Source organism: Molossus molossus, unplaced genomic scaffold, assembly GCF_014108415.1.
Source record: "Molossus molossus isolate mMolMol1 unplaced genomic scaffold, mMolMol1.p scaffold_m16_p_7, whole genome shotgun sequence".
NCBI classification, from domain to species: Eukaryota; Metazoa; Chordata; class Mammalia; order Chiroptera; family Molossidae; genus Molossus; species Molossus molossus.
This window is the reverse complement of record NW_023425401.1, coordinates 109,692,353-109,711,376: the sequence shown is the minus strand read 5'-3', so window position 1 is coordinate 109,711,376 and position 19,024 is coordinate 109,692,353. Positions and strand designations below refer to the sequence as shown.

Below are 19,024 nucleotides of genomic sequence, written 5' to 3'. Positions count from 1 at the left end.
GACGTGCCCCGTCCAGAGCATCGGACTTCTGTCAACCGGCACTGCTCCAGGGCCTGGCCCATTTCCCAGTCTGGGTTCGTTCTGGTCTGGAGAGCAGGGCAGGGGGAGGAGGACAACCCCACCTGAAACCCGCCCCTGTGAACCAAGGAGCCAGCCAGACTAGGAGATTTCAAACAAGAGAGGGGACCTGGATTGGAAAGGGAAGCGGGGAAGATGGCTGAGACAGGGGTGCTTCTGGCTGGGTGGGAGGCGCCAACAAGGGTGTCCCTGAGGTGGGCCAACCCTCCTTCTCTGCGAACATTCTTCGAGCCATCTCCTCACCGGTCCCCCAAAGTGACCTGTGCTGCGTCTTCTCTGGGTGGCCTCCCTGCGTTACTGATCACGGGTCACAGCAGGGCTGACGTCAGCATTCACCGCGCTTGAACGACTTTGGGGGCCACCGTCCTCAGCACCCGACCCAGCACTCACCCTACCTCCAGCCCGGGCCAAGGTCGCGTCCTATGGGGGGGTCACCCCGGACCCGGAGAACCCGCTCGGGCCCTCGGCAAGGTTGGCAGAATGGCGAGGGCGAGGCGCTGGCTCGCTACGACCGCGGCTGCACGTGGAGGCCTCTCCTCACTTGTTTCTTGCCGCAGCCCGAGGAACCCCGCATTTCTCGGGGCGCCGGGTTGCGGTACGGCACCGGGACACTTACCGTGGGTCCACTGCGCAACTCCTGGCGACCCTGGAAGAGCGGGAGGGGTGGGGTGGGGTGGGGTGGCCGGGCTGCAGCCCCGCGCGACCCCCGCCTCTCCACGCGCGCGCTCGCTCAGCACGTGCGGACCTGGGTGCATCCACCGAGGGCCGGCGCTTCCGCCGCGGCGCGTCTGCGGGGCCCGGCGCGCGTGGGCGTGTTTCAGGGGCTCGGGCAGAACCCGAGAGGCCGGGGCCCCCACGACACGGTCGGAAAGCAGCTCCGAGCGAGCCCCGCGCCGCCGAGGCCGCCGGGGAGGGAGCCCCCGCCCGCCCGGCACGCAGCGGGGCGCGGGGGCAGCGCCGAGCCGCGCGGCGCGCACTTCCTGTTGGGTGCACGCCGCCGCCCGCCGCCCGCTCCCCGCCCCCCCGCCCCCGCCCGCTCCCCCCGCCAGCCCGCCCCCCCGCCGCCCGCGCCGCCCCTCGGCGTCCCCGGCCCGGGCGCGGCGGGAGGACCGGGCCGCGCGAGCCGCGCCGCAGACCGTGCTGGCGGCCGAGCCCGAGCCCCGCGCGCCGAGCCCGCGTTTGCGCCTCCTCTTCCCCTCGTCCCTCCCTCGCGCGGAGGACGGCCCCGTCCCAGGCTCCGGGCTGGCTTATTCCGCGGCCAAGGGTCACAGTCGCACAAACTGTCCCCGTCTCGCCGGAGTCCACGGGGCGCGGGCCGAGGAGGTGGCTGTCCAGATCCTGCGTGTAACTGCACCTGCCTGTCACACCGCCTCCGGGACCCGGGGAGGAGCCGAGGAGGTGGCACTGTCGCTTCGCTTTGCAGGAGGAAAACTTTGTCACCCAGCTGGAGACGTCTGCCCCGCGTAACCCGGAGAGAGACCAGAACCAGGACAGCCTGTGGCTTTGCTTTGGCGTCTGATGAGCCCGTAGGAGGAAGAGGAAACGAGCTCAGCGCTCTCGCCCTCCCGGGCGGCGGGCGGCGGGCGGCGGCCGGAGGTACCTGCTCCGCCCTCCCTCCCCGCGCAGGTCCCCACGCGGTGCCTTCGGGAGGAAGGGCCGCGGTGACGAGCGCGCAGCTCGCGGTCGGGCTCGGAGCAGAGGACAGTATTCCAGGAACAGCCGCCCGGAATTAACTTCTGGTTAAAGTTATGGGAAGCGCGGCCATGGACACCAAGAAGAAGAAAGACGTTTGCAGCCCCGGCGGGAGCAGCGGCAAGAAGAACCCCAGCCAGAAGAGGCGATCGCTGCGAGTGCACATTCCGGTGAGTCCCCGCACCGCGGCCCCCGGGGCCCCGCCCCCGCGTGGCTGCGGACCCGGCGCCGAAGCGGTTAACGGGGGCCGCCCCGCGCGCGCGGAGCGTGCCCCTCCTGTCATTTCGGGCCGCTCGCGGGCACGGTGGGGGCGCAGAGCCGAGCTGGGCCACCGAACCCGGACTCCATCTCTTTCCCAACCCGCGTGCAGCCGCGGTTCAGCGACCGGCTGTGGTGGGGGCGGCCCGGGGGGAGGGGCGCACTCCGGGTCCGGCCCGGCCGATGGCGGACTGGGCGTAGTCCCGCCGGGTGCGGGTACGGGGGGTGGGGGGGCGGTGCGTAGTGTTGTTTTGTTGGAGAAGGACCGTGTGGACTGCGCTCTGGGGAGGTGGAGCCGCGTGCGGCCGCGGGGGACGGAGGGGAGGGGCAGTGGGTGGGGACAGCGGGGGAGGGGGGTGGCTGTGTAGCTGCGCCCTCAAATGGACTTCTTTCCTCCCCAGTTTCCCTCAGGGTGCCTCTAGGTCTAGGACAGGGGGCTTCTCTGCATCCATTCCCTTTGCCAACCCTTTCCCCCAGCACATTTCGGACATTTGGGGGCTCGGGGATCCCTGCAGCGTGCACTTCAGCCCCAGCCACGCGGGCAGCCCGGCACGGACTTTGGCAACATCGATCGATTAGTCTGCGGCTTGACTTTGTCCAGCTGGAGGGAAGGCGTTTGGGAGGTGCACACACCCCAGCCCCGCCCCCCCTCCCGTGGCCCTCCCTAGTCTGTCCGTGGGGGATCCGGTGGTGGGATGTGCCTTGTAGTCCTTAACTTCACCCCAAGGAAAACCCCAACTGGGTCACAGTCCGTGCCTCCACCACCCAAGTAAATGTTTGTACACGTACACACACACACACACACACACACACACAACGTAGGGCTTCAGGGAGAATTGATTTCTTTCTGCAGTGACTGGTCTTGGGCTCAGGGTGAGAGTGCGCAGTGAGCTGCCTCCTACACCTCATTAACCACAGGCGTTCTTGACAGCGACAGGGCGGGGCGGGGGCGGGGCCGCTGGCCACCTCCTTTCCTCTGCAAACTGCATTAGGCACCCTCCTCCTGTGTCTGCTGAACACAGATCATCCTTTCCCGGCCCTGTGTGCCTACCGCTCGGATGAGGGAGGGTGGAGTACAGGGGCGCTGACCCCAGGCATCGGATGGGGACTTGGGAGCCCCTTGAACTTGAGGTGTGGTGGCCAGTCCTTCCTGGCAGAGAGAGGCTCCCTGAGCAGGTGACTGGATCCCTGGCTGTTGTGTGGCCACCAGTGTGGTGACCCAAATATGCAGAAATATGCATTCCTTTGAATGAGCATTCTGTCTGAAATTGAGACATGCCTGTTTACAAGGCTAATGTGAGGCACTGTAACCACACCTGTAAATGAAAAGTTAGACATCAGTACTACAAACCTCCCCAAAGCAGTGATCATGTAAGTCGGCCGTGTACTCCCTGTCAAACAGAGATAATCATTTGCCTACTCACAGGGATGCACCAGTAAAATGACTCATGGGAAAACCCTTCTCAATCTCAAATGTTGTGTCCACGTATGGCTGTTATACCTTCATCAGAACACTTGATGTGAGGGGGAGAGAGAGAGGGAAGAGCAAAGGAGAGGTCCGGTCTGACGCGGTCCAGTGAACAGGCCATGTGGTGTGGGGCTGATGGTGAGTCCAGTCCCAAGTTCGGCGTCGAGTGTGGCAGACGTGGGGGGTACTGGCAGGGCGGTGCTGGTGGTGGTGCAGGACCAAACCCGGGCCTGGAAAAGGACCGAGAGGCCAGGATGTCCATGTGGAAAAGCAGCCATGTAGTTAGGGTCTTCTGACCACCCTGCCCGTGCCGGGCAGTGACTTTGGCTTCTACAGATAATGTTCTCGACATGAGCCAGCCCTGACTTGGAGTGCTATTTACTCAGTTATTCCGTAACATGTGTCCAGGGCTCGGTTGATGGTGAGACAGATTGGGGGGGGGGATGAGGGGGTTCTGTTTCCACCCTCACAGGGCTTGCATTTGCTGGTGGCACCAGGGGGTCTTGGTCATTATGCTGGGCCTAGGGGAGAGTTAGAACCTAACAGGGAAAGTAAGAGAGATGCTAGCAGGTGACCCAGGGGCATAAGATGACAGGTGCAGGCAGTACCTGCTTTCAGAGGGGAGGGAATAGAGAGGTGACTGAGAGACATTACACCCAGAAATGGTGCACAGGACGAGACAAGAAGCCAAGGGCTGTTCCTGACGGGGAACCAGCTTGAGCACCCCCGTGGACTCAGAAGTTGGCTGACTGCTTCCAGGTACAGCGAAGAGCCCCTTCTCCTGAACGAGAGGGTTTCAGGTTCAGAGTGATCAGTGCGAGTTGAGGCCAGATCAAGGAGGGCCTTGAAGTGGGGTTGTCAGATTTAACAAATAAGAGTAGGTGCCCCGTTAAATTAGAGTTTCAGATCAACAGACAAATGTTTAGTACAGGGATGCTCTGTGCACCATTTGGGATAAACTTATACTAAAAAAAAAAAAAAAAAGCCAAACTGTGTGTTGTTAACTGACACTCCAGTTTACTTGGACGTCCTGCAGCCCTACCCGGAAGGCAGGCCCAGGGAGTGAGGACCTCCCGCAGGTGCTGAGAAGCTACCGTGGCCCACACAGAGTTCACTGCAGCCTTGCTGGACAGCTCCGTGCGTTGCTCAGCCTCTCCCTGAGCCTCTGAGTCCTGGTTCTGAAGGGATCCTGGGTGGTACACGCTGCGCTGGTTGTGCTGTGGTTGGGAACTGTGCTCCAAGGGGCAGCCCTCAGCCGAGGAGGCACACAGGTGGACAGTGTCGACAGGTGTAATCTGGCTGCCTCAGGAGGGGGTCCCCGCAGGCTAGGTCCCCTTGCTGGTTCGTCTGGCTTCACTGCTCACCCCCCACCCCCTGGGATAAATGAAGGAACCTCAGTCATCTTGCTGTCTGTTTGGGGGGGAATCTTAACCAAGAACAGTTGAGGGTGATGAACTGCTTGGTAGCAGCGTGCAGAGCAGAGTCGTGGAAAGAGGGGCTGGCGTCGGGGAAACAGACACATGCTGCGGTGAGAGCGGAGGCCAGGCTCCGAGGGCCCGAGCTACGGGGATGACCAGAGGGGACAGACAGAGGGAAGAGTGAGGTGTGAGGAGGAAGACTGGGTGAGCCGCGCTGCCTGGTGGATGGCGGGGGAGACGGGAGTCGGGTTCACCTCGGGTCTGACCTTGGGATTTGCGGTATTTGGTAGAAGGAGCCGGTCCTTGGGAAATGGTGAGTCCAGTCACAGCTACAGTGGCCTGAGCTGAGAGCAGACATCGAACGGGACTTGCGTCGGCTTCCTTATTCCCCAGCACCGGTGGTCACCAGGGCCCCGAGGATGTCGTTGCCAAGGATGTGTGGGATTCCGAGGAGCGGCCCCCGAAGGGCAGTGTGGCTTTGGCGGTCCTGTGGGTGGGGTCATTCGGTGTGTCCAGTGGCACTCATGGTGACGAGGCCTCCTGGGGCCTCCAGTGTCCAAGCAGCTTGTCTCTTCACTGAATTGGATCGAATCCCTTTTGGACACGATCGGCCTCAGCGTGCACCCTCGTGTCCCGTGCATGCACAGAACCGTGACCTGGGGAATTGGGAGACATCACTGCAAACCTTCAATCCAGGCCCCTCCCTTCCTTCCTTCCTTCCTTCCTTCCTTCCTTCCTTCCTTCCTTCCTTCCTTCCTTCCTTCATTAATTTTTTTAGATAGAGAGGAAGGGAGAGGGAGAGAGAGATAGAAACATCGATGAGAGAGAACATTAATTGGCCGCCTTCTGCATGCCCCCCACTGGGGATCAGGCCCACACCCTGGGCATGTGCCCTGACCGGGAATCGAACCGGCGACCTCTTGGTGCAGGGTCGACGCTCAACCACTGAGCCACAGCATCCGGGCCAGGCTCTGACTGTCTTTAACCACCTCACCCCGCCCCCAGCGGTAGCTTCTGCCTGAAACAGCAGAACGGAGCAGTTCCTCGTTTCAGGAGGTACCCCTGGGCCTGCGGGTTAGAGTGGGTGAGGGAGACCTGCAGTGCTGAGTAAAGTCATTCATGAATCGAACTCGATTGATGGGAGCACGGCCCTTGGCCTAACGGAGGAGGTAGGCTCTGCTCGATTTTAGCCTCATTCTCAGGCGGATCACCTTTCTGGGAAGATCCGCTGGGATCTTGTCAGGGGACCGGGAAAGTGCGGGAGGGGAGGGGTCAAGACCGAGTGCTGGTTTCTCTGGGGTCGCGCTGGGCCTTTAACACTGGCGAGGTGGGTGTCGTGTTGAGTCCTGGCGCTGGCTTGGCGCCTGGGCTCAGCTCTGCTCTCTCAGCCTCCACTGCTCATGTAAAGCAGGAAGGATCACGAGGCGGAGGGACCGGCCTTGGAAAGGAGCTCATTAGGAGCCTGGCGGTGGCACTCGGCCAGGGTTCTCCGGAGAAGCTGCTGCTGGGAACGGGCCCGTCCTCTCCGTTTCCGACTGAGCAAAAGCGGCTCCCCTGGTCCTGCTGAACTCTGCCCATCTCAGAGTGTTCGGTTGATGACTGTCGGCCTGCGTGCCATGGGTCTCTGGGACTGTTTGCAAGCCAGTGACAGAGCGGGGGACCAGGAGGGGAGAGGGGGCTTCGGAGAGAAGGCGCCACACCAGAGCCCGTGGGGACACTGAGGCAGCGGCCGGCACTTTCTGCTGACAGTTGAGAACTACCGCACACGCCCCAGCCTCTTGGGAGGGGTGCTGAAGAAATCCTCCAGGGTCCCTGGAGACAAGCTAAAAACAGAGCGAGGACAGCTGACTGGTCACGGAAGGTGGTGGATTCACGGCTCGGCGGGGGCGGGCCTGTCCCAAGCGATGCCTTGGCCTGTGGCGTGTCCAGAGGGAACCCTCGTGCCGTCCGCATCGGTGATGGGCCTGCGACCCGTAGCCTCTCCAACCGCGTCCGCTGGCTCGGGCATTCGCCACAGTAGGGAGCGTGGCCCAGACGTGGGCGGGAATGGGGGCTGCCCTCAGTCCCCAGGGCTGGAGGACCGAGTGCCCGTCACACCACGCAGGCTGGACCGCAGCCTCTGGGAGGGGAAAAGGGCACCAGGCAGCCCCGGGAGTGTGTCAGTTTGGACCTTGGCCCTGCCCTTGGTCGGTCCGTACCACCTTGAGCGAGGTGTGCTGGGTTAGGGTTTAGGGCAGTGCTTTTCAAACTGGGCTTCTCGAACCAGCTTAAGTAGAACTGTATTTAAAATATAAAACCCAGCCTGGCTGGTGTGGCTCAGTGGTTTAAAATATAAAATCCAGCCCGGCTGGTGTGGCTCAGTGGTTGAGCGTCGACCCTGCACCGAGAGGTCGCCAGTTCGATTCCTGGTCAGGGCACATGCCCAGGTTGTGAGCCTGATCCCCAGTGGGGGGCCTGCAGGAGGCGGCCCGTCGATGTTCTCTCATCGATGTTTCTTTTTATCTCTTTCCCTCTTCCTTCCTCTCTCTCAAAATCAATAAAGAAAAAACATTTAAATATTAAATCCAGCCCTGGCCGGTTTAGCTCAGCAGTTAGAGCGTCGGCCCACGGACCAGTGGGTTTATTCCGGGCAAGGGCACATGCCTCAGGTGTGGGTCATCTCCAGCCCTGGTCGAGCTCGTGTGGGAGGCAACCAGTCGACGTGTCCCTCTCACAGTGACGTTTCTCTCTCTCCCCCACTCTCTTTCCCACTCTCTCTTTTACTCTATCTGAAGATAAATAGAAAAATATCCTTGGGTGAGGATTTTAACAAAATAAAAATAAATATAAAATCCAGGGCCTCAGCCCAGACCTCCTGAATCGGAATCTCTGAGGAGTGGAACCCGTGGTTCTGCGGTTCTGACACGTTCCCCAGGTGATTCTTACACCTGCGGGGTTTTACAATTGGTTTCCAACTTCCGCAGTGTTGCTGCTGATCCTTTTTTTCTGCTCCCATGAGTCCTTCCTTCCTTCCTTCCTTCCTTCCTTCTCTCCTTCCTTCCTTCCTTCCTTCCTTCCTTCTTTTTTTCTTCCTTTCTTCCTATCTGTCCATCCATCCATCCATCTGTCCTCTCATCCATCCATCCATCCACCTGTCTGTCACCTGTACTTTATTAGCTCTCCATGAGAAGGGATGTCTGCAGCTAGTGACTGTTCAACAAAGGTAGACTATGTCTGGCTTCCGGATAAAGGCAGACTCCCAGATCAGCCCTGGTCAGGTAGCCCCGTGTGGGCCAGCCATTTAGGCCACACTGGAGTATTTCTTGACTCAGCATGTCAGTGGCTTAGTGCATCTTGGGTCCCCTGACCATAGGCTCTTACAGGGCCCAGAGTATGATATTCAGGAGTCAAGCTACTCGGTGACGGAGCCCTCAGAGCTGTCCTGTGGCTCCGGGGTATAGAAACGAGGCCTGGAGGCCCCTCCGTAGCTCACAGGGTGTGCTCGTGGCCAGCCAGAGAGTGGGTTCCCATTCGTGTTGGTCGAAGGCTCGTTAAGCACCGCCTGGCGCCGAGCCTGTGGAGGGACCGGGCAGGTGGAGAACGGATGTAGGAAGAGTCTACCCTGCAGAGTGGGCACGGACCTCAGTGGACCAGCTCTGAGTACTGCGTCGTGGTCTAACGATGCACGCAGCATCCTGGGTCACTCCTTCCCGGAAGGACGTCTCTAGTGTGAGGGAACAGAGACGGAAGCAGCGGCCCAGTGTGGCTGTGGGTTCAGTCTGGTGTCTTTCCACACATTGCAGACTTGTCAGCGTTCCCAGTGCTTGGCAGGTCTCTCTCAGCCCGTTTTCTCGGAACCACCCTGGTCCAGTAGAACCTAGGACACCATGCTGTGGCTGGTCTCCACTCGGGGTTGCACTCTGTGCTAAACACGAGGTTGACTAAAGAAAGAACTGAGGTCCAGCTGGTGTGGCTCAGTGGTTGAGCGTCGACCCTGCACCAAGAGGTCGCCGGTTCGATTCCCAGTCAGGGCACATGCCCAGGCTGTGGGCCCCATCCCCAGTGGGGGGCGTGCTAGAGGCAGCCATTTGATGTTCTTGCTCATCGATGTTTTTCTCTCTCTCTCATTCTCACTTCCTCTCTCTCTAAAATCAATAAAGGAAAAAATATTGAAAAAAAGAGGAAGAACTGAGAAGCATTTTTTCCCTCGTCAACACCGTCTCACTTGCCTAGGTGACTTCTCTCCTGACCTCATTCACGTAACTTCCAAATCCGTTTGCGTCCTCTGAAACCATCATCAGTGTGCTCTTACATGGAGCTGTTTCCTGGCTGTTTATTTTCTTGTACTTTTCCTGTTTCGATGTCCTCCGCTGCCAGGGACAGTCTGTTCCAGGGCACCATGTCACTTTTATGGGGACGGCTCCAGGCACGGAGCTGGCTGCAGGCACTCACACGGGCTGGGTTGGGATCCAGCCCCCTTTCTCCCCTTCGCCTCCACCCCCCCTCCCGGTGACCTGCAGCACCGAGTGCGAGCACGCGTGAAACGCCGGTGTCTCCCACTTCTTGCAAGGCGGCAGGCCAGCCCATCTTCATAACCCCGGGAAACTGAGCCTCAGTCGAAATGTTGTCAGCGACTTTTAAAAGGTGGAACAGCCCTGGCCAGTTTGGCTCAGCGGTTAGAGCGTCGGCCTGCGGTCCAGAGAGACCCGGGTTCGGTTCCCACTAAGGGCACGTACCTCGGTTGCAGTTTGTCCCCGGCCCTGGTTGGTCGTGCGGGTGGCAGCCACTCGATGTGTCTCTTCACGTCGATGTTTCTCTCTCTCTTTCTTCCTCTCTCTCCCTCCCTCTCTATCTGTACAAAAAATGGAAAAATATCCTCGGGTGAGGATAAAAAAAAAAAAAGGTGGAACAAACAGAGGCCAATGAGGTGAGCGGTCAAGTCGAAACGGTCTTTACTTTACTTGGTCGATTGGCCGTGACCTTGCTGTAAATGGTGACCGTTAACCAGCCACGCATCCCTCCCGTGGAAGAAGGGGTCCCCCCTGCCACCGCCCTGCGTGGCAATGGTTACTCAAAATCTCGCCCATCTCTTGCTTCCTCTGCGTACTTTGAAAATAATGTGATCTCCATCCTTTCCTTCCTGTTGACAGGAAGACCTTCTCTGCCAACTCGCGGCGTGGCACAGACCAATCAGATACCATCCGGGCTTCGGCCAGGGCCTCTGTGTTTTGATACGTTCTGACCTGGCACAGAGTCGCAAAGGAGTGTTTGACAAAGGCCAATTTGCTCCTGGAAACCCCAGGACCCAGCCTTTCATCCACAGGCGGAGGCAGGGGCGCACTGTGGGAAGCCCTGCGGCTTCGCCAGCCCCTGGTGGGAGCGCCGCGGGCGGGGGCCCTTCCTGCAGGGCCCGGTTCAGGGCAGCGCCGGAGTGACCTCCCTCCGTGCTGCCGGGAGGGCGGGGGCAGGAGAAGGGATGCAGCGGGGCCAGGGGAGGATTTCAGAAAGTAAAGCACCGGCTTCGGAGTGTGTGAAGGGACGGAGAGGACCGTGTTCCCGGTCAGGCAGGGTCAGCGCTGGGACCGAAAGCCCATCAGCTCACTTACGTCTGTTTCCCAGGCCCTGCGCTACGTGCTGAGGACACAGAGACGAACAGGGTTTGATGGCTTGAACTGTGTCCCAGAAGGAGACAGGCAAGTCCTAACCGCGGGTACCCATGAATGTGGCCTGAAACAGGGTCTGTGCGGGTGTAATTAGCCAAGTTGAAATGAGGTCAGGCTGGGCCCCCGATCCAATTGAGCTGGTGGGGTGCTCTTCTGAGAAGAGGGACACAGAGCGAAGGTCAGGTGGAGGTGGAGGCAGAGGTGCTGCCACAAGCCAAGGACACCTGGGGCCAACGGAAGCCGGACAGGCCAGAAGGACCCTCCCCTGGAGGCGTCAATGACTCTGCTGGCACCTGGATTTGGGGCCCGCGGCTCCCAGTGCTGGGAGGGTACACGCTCCTGTTGTTTGAAGCCGCACGGTTGGCGGTGCTGTGTTATGGTGGCCCAGGGACTGGATACAACAGGGTCCTTGTCTTCAAAGCACAGCTTTGTTCTACCCAGGAAGGCGGGCCAAGGTCCATGAAGCCGGCATGCCCACAGTTCATGTCTGCATTTTTGCCCAAGATCCAGGTCTTTCTTTGTACCCTCTCCCTACACCCCACCCCAACACACGCACATGCACACGCACACGCGCACACGCACACTCTGCTCCTTCCTGCTGGGCGTCCTGGCGTGGTGGGGCTGGGGCGGAGACTGCGAGAAAACAGCCTGTGACGAGGCTGTGGCAGCAGCTTCGGGCCCCAGGACGGCTCTGCTCGCCCCTTGTGCATAACCACCTCCCAGACTCAGTCCTGGGGCCAAGGGTGAGAGACGGAGCCAGCAGCCCAGCTGAGCCCCCTGCTCAGCATCCAGAAGTCGGTTTGCTGGGCTAACTGGTTCCAGCATCGGCCGTGCAAACATCCCATTGGGCCGTGGGCTTGTCATCACCCAGGGCCCGTTCTTGTCCAGAGCGTATTGGACGATAAACACCCAGAGGGCGTTTCTTCCTCCTCGAAATTCAGACCCTGCTCCGTGGCTGTGACTGATTGACGTGGTTGAGGACCAGTCATCACCTGGGATGGCACGGTTGTCATCAGAGGGAGCTCGTATTGGCAGAGCACGGGCTAGGTGCCAGGCATCTACTTTTTTTCATATGAGCCGTCTCTCTGTATGTTGAAAATGGCCCGTGAGGCGTTCTTGCTAGGGTCACCGATGCTGTCACCCTCCCCGCAGAGTTAGAGGTGTAGCCCGGTTACGGCTCTCGCTGTTCCAGCCCAGTGAAACTCTCTGCTGGGTTCTGAAACCCTTAGCTGGGATTTTGATGGCTCTGCTGGGCCCAGCCCCAGGCTTCCGATACCCTGTGACTGGGTCCGAGGCAGCCTGAGGATGGGAGGCAGGACACTGGGTATGCAGTTCCCACGCAACGTGACGGGCACACGGAGGACATACTGCCTGGCCCGGCAAGCTGTTTGCCGTTGGGGTTGACCAGGTCCAGTGGTTTGCCCTTGGGGTTGACCAGGCCCAGTGTTTGCCCTTGGGTTGACCAGGTCCACTGGTTTGCCCTTGGGGTTGACGAGGTCTCCGGACTCTTTCGTTGCTTCCTTTTTAGATAAAAGGCTATTCTTTAATCTTTTCGTCTCAAATAGAAACAAGCCACCTTCTATAATGTCATGGGTCTTAGTCTCTAGTTCTCTCTGATTATTATTATTATTTTTTTAATAACTGAGTATTAGGATAATCGGGAAATTTTGTGCTGGCTCCTCCGTCCCGAATGACAGACAGAGCTGTTTCTTCCCGAGTTAGCAGACGGCTACCGAAAGCCTGCTGTGTACCAGGCGCCACGCGAGACCAAGAGGGTGTGACTGCGAGAGAGACCAACGGGGCCCCGGCCCTCACCAGGCTTCAGTCTGCCCAGGGACCGTGGGCACAGGACGCGTGTCAGTGTGCTTTGGAGACATCCCAAACGTCGTGACTTTAAACAACACACATCTCTTCTTCCTCAAGTTTACGTCGACTATATAATTACATTAATGTATACTACTAGTGTATAATTAATATCTATAACATGTTACTCAATAATAATGGGATTCTATATTAAGACCACAAACAGGTGAGTGTGTAACGATGTTATTTAATAATAGTAGTTCTATAATTAGTACGTTATTGCCTGATTATTATGTAGCCATGTATGCTGTTTGTAATAACGTCTGTATTTTTATCGATATGAGGATTGCACTCAGGTCTCCATTGGTCAAGCACCTGATTGTAGAGAAACGAGCTTTCCCAGGGACAGGTGGGCTTCGAGGGTCTGTGGTGAGGGCGAGGGGAAGGACGCGGACCAGCAGTGGGGCCCGGGTCCTCCCAGGCTGGACACTCGGTAGGGCCACGACCTCCTCGCGTCTCTCCCCGGATGCTGTGTCTGAGGAGCTGTTTCGCCCCAGGGAGAGGCCGGTGTCAGGAGAACAGAGGTTATTCTTCTTTGCTTGTAGAAGTGTATTTTGAGATTTCCAGAGTGACCTTGGGGCACAGGTAATGGAATACTCTGGGCTCAAAGACAGGAAAATGCTGGGCCACGGGACCAAGTCGGTCTAAGGGAGGCATTCGGCCAGGTGGCTTCCTGTCAGGTGCAGGAGTGTCCCCGAGAGAGCGTGGCGGCTGCGCCCGGGGCCACTTCATAATGGGGACGCAGCCTCGAGAGGTCCCGTGACCTGCCCAAGGTCCCATGATGGGCCCGTGCAAAGCAGGGAGGAAATCTCAGGGCTCCTCCTCGAGGAATGTTAAGAAGAGAGGAGACCCTCTCTGGCCATGGGCATCTGCGGCCACAGGTGAGGGGGGGCTTCGGGGCAGCCACAGCCCCATCTGTCTGACCCACCCTGGCTCTCTGCCAGGGATACCTGCTCCTCCGGTCAGGTCAGAAGACCATTCAAAGCAGTTCTGTTTCCCGCCAGCTCCAAAGCCAGGGCCGTGGGTAAGCAGCGAGGGAGTAGCAGGTCTTTCCACACAGCCCCCGGCTCCAGATCTGCTGTCCCCGCCCATCCCCCTCCAGCCCGGGGTGGCAATGTCGGGCTGGGCACGCGGGCCTGGAGCGTAGAACGAAATGGGACTGAAGTCAAGCGGACATCTTCGGTTGTTTTCCTGGTTTAATAATGATCGGCTGACCTTTGCTACCTTCACCTAAAAAGTGTTCTTAGCCAATGACTCCGTGCCTGTCGGTTTGGGCCCTCGGGTGGCGGGGGAGGAAGGAAAGCCAGCTGGGGCAGAGGGAGGGGTCGGAGTGTGCAGTCCCAGCGGAGGTCTCGGCTGACCCCGTGGAGTGTTCTGGAACTGGGGTGGCCCTTCATCGTCGTCTGCTTAATTAGACGGAACACCCCTTTGAGTACGGTGTGCACCTTCGCCTTCTCCCGTCCCCGCCGCGAGGAACTCTCCTCCCAGTGGGCAGCCCTGAGGCTGACGCCCAGGCTGGCGATGAGCGGAGCGGATGCCGAGCAGCATCATGGGAAGGAAAAACGTGGGGTCTCTGAGAACCCAAGTGCTCCGTTAACTCTGCGAGCTAATCCCAAAGAGCCCGAGCGGATCGATTACTGACAAATCTACAGAGCCAACGACGGCAGGCAGAGAATGTTCAGACAAACCCGGGGGTCAGTCGAACGGCACTTTGTAGGAACGTTGTTGCATTCGTTGTTTTTTTCTCCTTTATCTCCTCCCTGGGAAAGTTACTTGGGCTTTTTGCTCAGACTCGTGGACTGCTAAGAGCCTCATAAAGATGGCAGGAGGCATTTCAAAATTTCTTTATTGAATTTTAGAGAGAGAGGGAGAGAGAAATAGAAACATCAATGAGAGAGAACATAGGCCGCCTCCTGCACGCCCCCCAATGGGGATCGGGCCCACAACCTGGGCATGTGTCCTGACGGGGAATTGAACCGGCGACCTCTTGGTGCAGGGTCGACGCTCAATTACTGAGCCACACCGGCCGGGCGTGCACAGGTATTTTAGATGACATGATGATCCGTGATTGGAAACCATCTGGTACCCAGACTGGCAGAGGTGCCGAGCACAGGGGGTGATTAGCCCCAGGTCAGGCAGCAGCCCCTCAGCCTCACCCCTTCAAACCACAGGAGGGGGAGCTGCCACCCACCAAAGGGACGGGTGTGGCCTCGCTGTTGTTTGTACCAGATTCTTTTTTTGTTTGTTTTAACCCTCACCGAGGATATCTTTTTATTGATTTGAGAGAGAGAGAGAAACATCAGTTGGTTGCCTCCCACATGCACCCTGCCGTGGAGAAAACCTGCAGCGAGGTATGTGCCCCGACTGGGAATCCAGCCGGCAGCCCTCCGGTGTCCAGGACGACGCACCGACCACCGGCGTAACCCGCCGGGGCTGCACCAGATTCCTGGGAACAGGGTCCCGTGGTGGTCGTCAGCAGCTCTGTAGGAGAGTTGGTGTGGCAGGGACGTGAGTCTGGGTGTCGGGGACCAGGGCCGCCCTTCGGTTCACGCCTGCGTCCCGTGGGGAAGTTCACTGCTGTCTGAGCCCGGGCGCCTCACCCGTAGATGTGGGTCGGAGCCCAGGTCGCAGGACGTGGGGAATGACATGAGATTCGTGGGTAACAGGCAAGTGGCACCCTGGGAACTCTGGCTTCCTCCCCCCTGTCAAGGGGCCCATGGGGAAGGCCACCCGAAGACCTAAAGGCCGAGTTTCGGGTGGGGCTGCTGAGAGTGGGGTTTGGCGCGGAAATCGAACCCGGAAGGCTTTCCCTGGAAGTGGGACCCGCCTCCCCCTGGGAGCCCTCCCCGCTGACTCCGGGGCGGTCGGTCCGTCGGTCGGTCGGTGAGAATCCAGAGAAGGCTGAGCACTGCCTTCGGGCGGAGCCCCCGGTCGATCGCCGGCACCGTGTCTTTTCCTGAGGGAAGTACACGCTTCACAGGAGTGGCTCCCCGTTTCCTGCCTGTTCTGGCGGGAATGGCTGCGGCCTCGGTCTGGGCTGTGGCATCTGCGTCCCCCACCTTGTGCCGCTCAGGACCGGCCTTGTCACTGGTTCCCAGGTGAGCTGCTGGCACCCAGGAAGGACTTTTCCCTGGGCAGTGACACTGCCCGCAGACGCGGGGACCTCTCCTCCAGGAGGCCTCAGGGGCCCGCACTTCTGAGTCTGTTCGGGGACAGATGTGAGGACCCTCAGAGGACCCGGTTCTCTGAGCTTCCCGTGACCTGAGAGATTTGAGTATTCCCCTCAGCTGCTGTTGGCTGGGACGGCCGGGCCTGCGTGTGCCCCAGTCTTGCAGGAAGGGGGACCCCTGAGGTGGGGAGGCCGGGCCTCCCTCCGGCCTCCCTGTGCATCAGCCCTCCTTCGGCGCCGGTGCATCCACACGCGGGCCCTCCCTGCACGCTCTCCCAGCTCCCAGCACGGATCCTTCGTTTCTGAAGATCAAACCCAACCGCCGCACCTTTACCAAGCTCTCAGGTCACGGGACACCCAGCAGTGGCCTAAGTGAGTCCCGAGGGCGCCTCGTCTTCCAACAGCGATGGCGTCGGGGTCAGGACCCCCGAGGAGGCAGGATTTCCCATGCACCGAAGTCTGCCCTGCTCTTTCCTTGCCAGTGTGGGGGAGAGGGGAGAAGGGAGGGGAGGGGTCATTTAGAATTTCAGAGTTGGGGAGATGCAGGTATTGAAATGTCCACCAAGCCCCCTGCCCACCATGTCCTGAGAAAATGCCATCGCAGCATGGAAATGGCAGGAGGCCCGGGCACACACAGACAGGTGTGAAATAGTCTCTGCGTTTCTTAAAGTGACAAGAAGCAGATAGCTCCACCTGCCTTCTTGCCAAGGGTCCCGGGCTGGGCCGTTGGACAGGTAGACTCAGAGATGGGGACAGGCGTGGGAGGTTTATAGGCACACGCAGGTCACTGTGGATGACTCCTGGGGGAGGGGAGGGGGTAGGATGAGGTGGAGGAGAGGCTGGGTTATGATGAGGCCTCGCTTTAGACTTCTGCTGGGTTGGTCAGTCAGTCATCAGATGGGGCCTGCCCCCGACCTTGGACAAGGTGACTTCCTTCAGCCTGGGCTGTATCCTCGCAAGGGGCGGGCAGCCGAGCGCCGGTCTCCCCAATCCCGTGTCTTCCTGGTGGCAGGGAACGAAGGTCACAGCTGGGGAGGCAGTGGTATCGTCTCCCTGCCTGGCTTCATCTAGGTGACATTTGGTTCATGTGATTCCCAAGGTCAGCCTTGAAGGGAGAGACAGAGGAATGGTGGCTAATTAAAAAAAAAAAAAAAAGCTAATATTCACTGGGCCTGTACCCCCTGAGCCAGTATGTACATCAGCTTCCTTGCGCCATGGAAGCCAAGGCCCCCATGCATCGGGGGGGAGTCTTTGCAGGCTGCGAGCCCCAGCTACCTGGCTGCTGACCCCTGCCCCCGGCCACCGTGCCCTGCAGCCTGAAGGACATGCATGGAAGGGATGAGGGTGTCCACCTCCAACCACTGTTCTGAGCTGATTACAGGTGCTTAAGTACGAAGTCATTGTTTGGACCTCCAGCTGCTGGTGGGCCCCTTGGGCACAGCTGCCTGGTGCCAGCTGGACCCCCAGCGCCCAGCTCTGTGTGCCTCGGTGGCCTGCAGTGGGGAGCCATATGGGAAGAGAAAGAGGTCTTGAATGTCACCAGGACCCTGACTCACTGGCCTTCAGAGCCCCAGCCACTAACCACCCTCCCTTCCCAGCAGACATTCTTCAACGGCAATGCTCAGTCCTCGGTTAATTGAGAATTGACAGGCCCTAGGGTTTTGTTTCGTTTTCCTCTAATGTTGCTTTCCAAAAATGGCACTGGCTTGCCTTCGGATTCCCGAAGGGAACGTCAGCTTTGAGAGAACGCTGATAAAAAAAGACCGACACCTGAGACTCTCGCCTGCAAGCCAGAATCGTCTCCCGTCACCCACTTTCCTGTTTTCTTTGGTCTCCCTGCCCGGTATCTCTTCCCATGCTTTGTTTCATGGAAGCTAGATTTCACCAAGCTTGAAAAACCTGCCTTCTGACCCAGTTCTGTTGCCACACAGGCCAGAGGCACTGGCAAGGGCGAGATCTCATGGGGACACTGTCCCTGGTGCTCACGGCTGATCTGCCCGCTTCTCAGGCGATTAGTTCACCTTTGAACGGAGTCGTGAAATGTGCCCTTGCTGGGCACTGTGCTGGGCGCTCAGCACCACCACGGCCTCTTTCACCTGCTTTGTCATTTAACTCTTGACTTACCGCGTGGTTCATATCACCGGCCCCTGTTTACAATTGGGGAAACTGAGGCTCAGGTGGACTGAGTGACTTGCCCAGGGTGCACAGCTGGTGAGGGGCAAGGCCAGCTTTTCCCAAATTCCATGCTTTTTCCCAAATTCCATGCTTTTTCCCTTCAAATCTGGAAGGGGTGATGCGACCATCGCAGGATGGATGTGGCCTGTCACCGGTGTGTGCCCCTGAGAACCATCCTTGTAAAGATCGTGACAACGAGCGGGGGCTCTGGGGGTCTGGGTTTCCCGCCTGCTGTGTCTCTAACCAGGTGAGCCTCTTGGCGTCGCTGAACCCAAGTTGCTTCGTTTGTGAACGAGCAACGAGACCACCTGCCCGAGGGCTGGTATGAGAAGTAAATGACATCACATACAGCGCCTGGCATGTAGCAAACTTGAATGAGGTATAGTTATTGAAATGTCGTTGGTTGGCTACAATGTTTCAGAAGCCCCGTGTGCAAGGCGTAGGATTCACGGCTTTGGGCGCGGCCACACTCGGGACCCGCCCTGCTTGGTTTCTCTGGGGCTGCTTCTCCTCCCTGCCGTGTATTTTACCTCACTGCGGGAAGCATTCTGTTGTAATGAAGACGGGGTGCAAATGAGTATCATCAGGACGCAGGGACACGTTCTGTTTAGGCAAGCAGACACACACATCCCCGCAGTCCCTGTGTTGGGTGGGGGTGTGGAGCTGGGCTCTGTTCCCGGTCCTTTTGATTTCTACCCTCCCTTTTCCTTCCTTTCCTCCGCCCCCCTCTTCCCTGACGGTGCATCCCCCACACACCTGATCTCCCTGCTGTCTTGGTGCTGTGTACACCCCACTACCCACAGCAGGGCGTGTGTGTGGCGGGGTGTGGATGGTGGGGTGTGGACTGATGGGTACGGATGGTGGGATGGCTGGGATCCTGGTGCCTAGCCTGGGCCTGGGAGGAGCCGGATCGTGAGCCATGCAGAGACGCTGTCCCTGCTGAGCGTCTGTGCCCCTGCGTGTCCCCCGGCTCTGTGGGTGCCTGTGCTCTCGTCTCTTCCTTGAGGCAGGTTTGGGAAGCAGAGGAGGTGGCACAGAGGACAGGGACCCTGGTTTTTGGCAGTCCTCGTGTGCTGAGTGCAGGGGAGCCGGGAGAGCTGAGCCCAGTGCCAGCTCGCTGTACAAGCCGAGACGGGGTCACCTGGCCACGTGGCATCATCTAGAAGGGCTTTGAGGCCTTGTGAGGCATCAGGTGGTTGTTCTTCACCCCCTGGCAGGGGCCAGATCCCTCTTGCCTGACCCTCGCAGGTCTAGGGGCGGC

At 59.1% G+C, this 19,024-nt stretch overlaps 1 protein-coding gene across 2 annotated transcripts in view; it reads left to right on the top strand.

Annotated features, from left to right (window-relative positions):
- Positions 1 to 1,727: 1,727 nt before the first annotated feature.
- Positions 1,728 to 19,024, top strand: part of PRKAG2 (protein kinase AMP-activated non-catalytic subunit gamma 2) — a 195,827-nt gene continuing 178,530 nt past the window's right edge. For both annotated transcript variants that reach the window (XM_036246381.1, XM_036246380.1), the window contains exon 1: positions 1,728 to 1,940. In XM_036246381.1, coding sequence (XP_036102274.1) covers positions 1,827 to 1,940 — 114 coding nt within the window. In that variant the 5' untranslated portion in view covers positions 1,728 to 1,826. The remainder of the gene's footprint in view (positions 1,941 to 19,024) is intronic.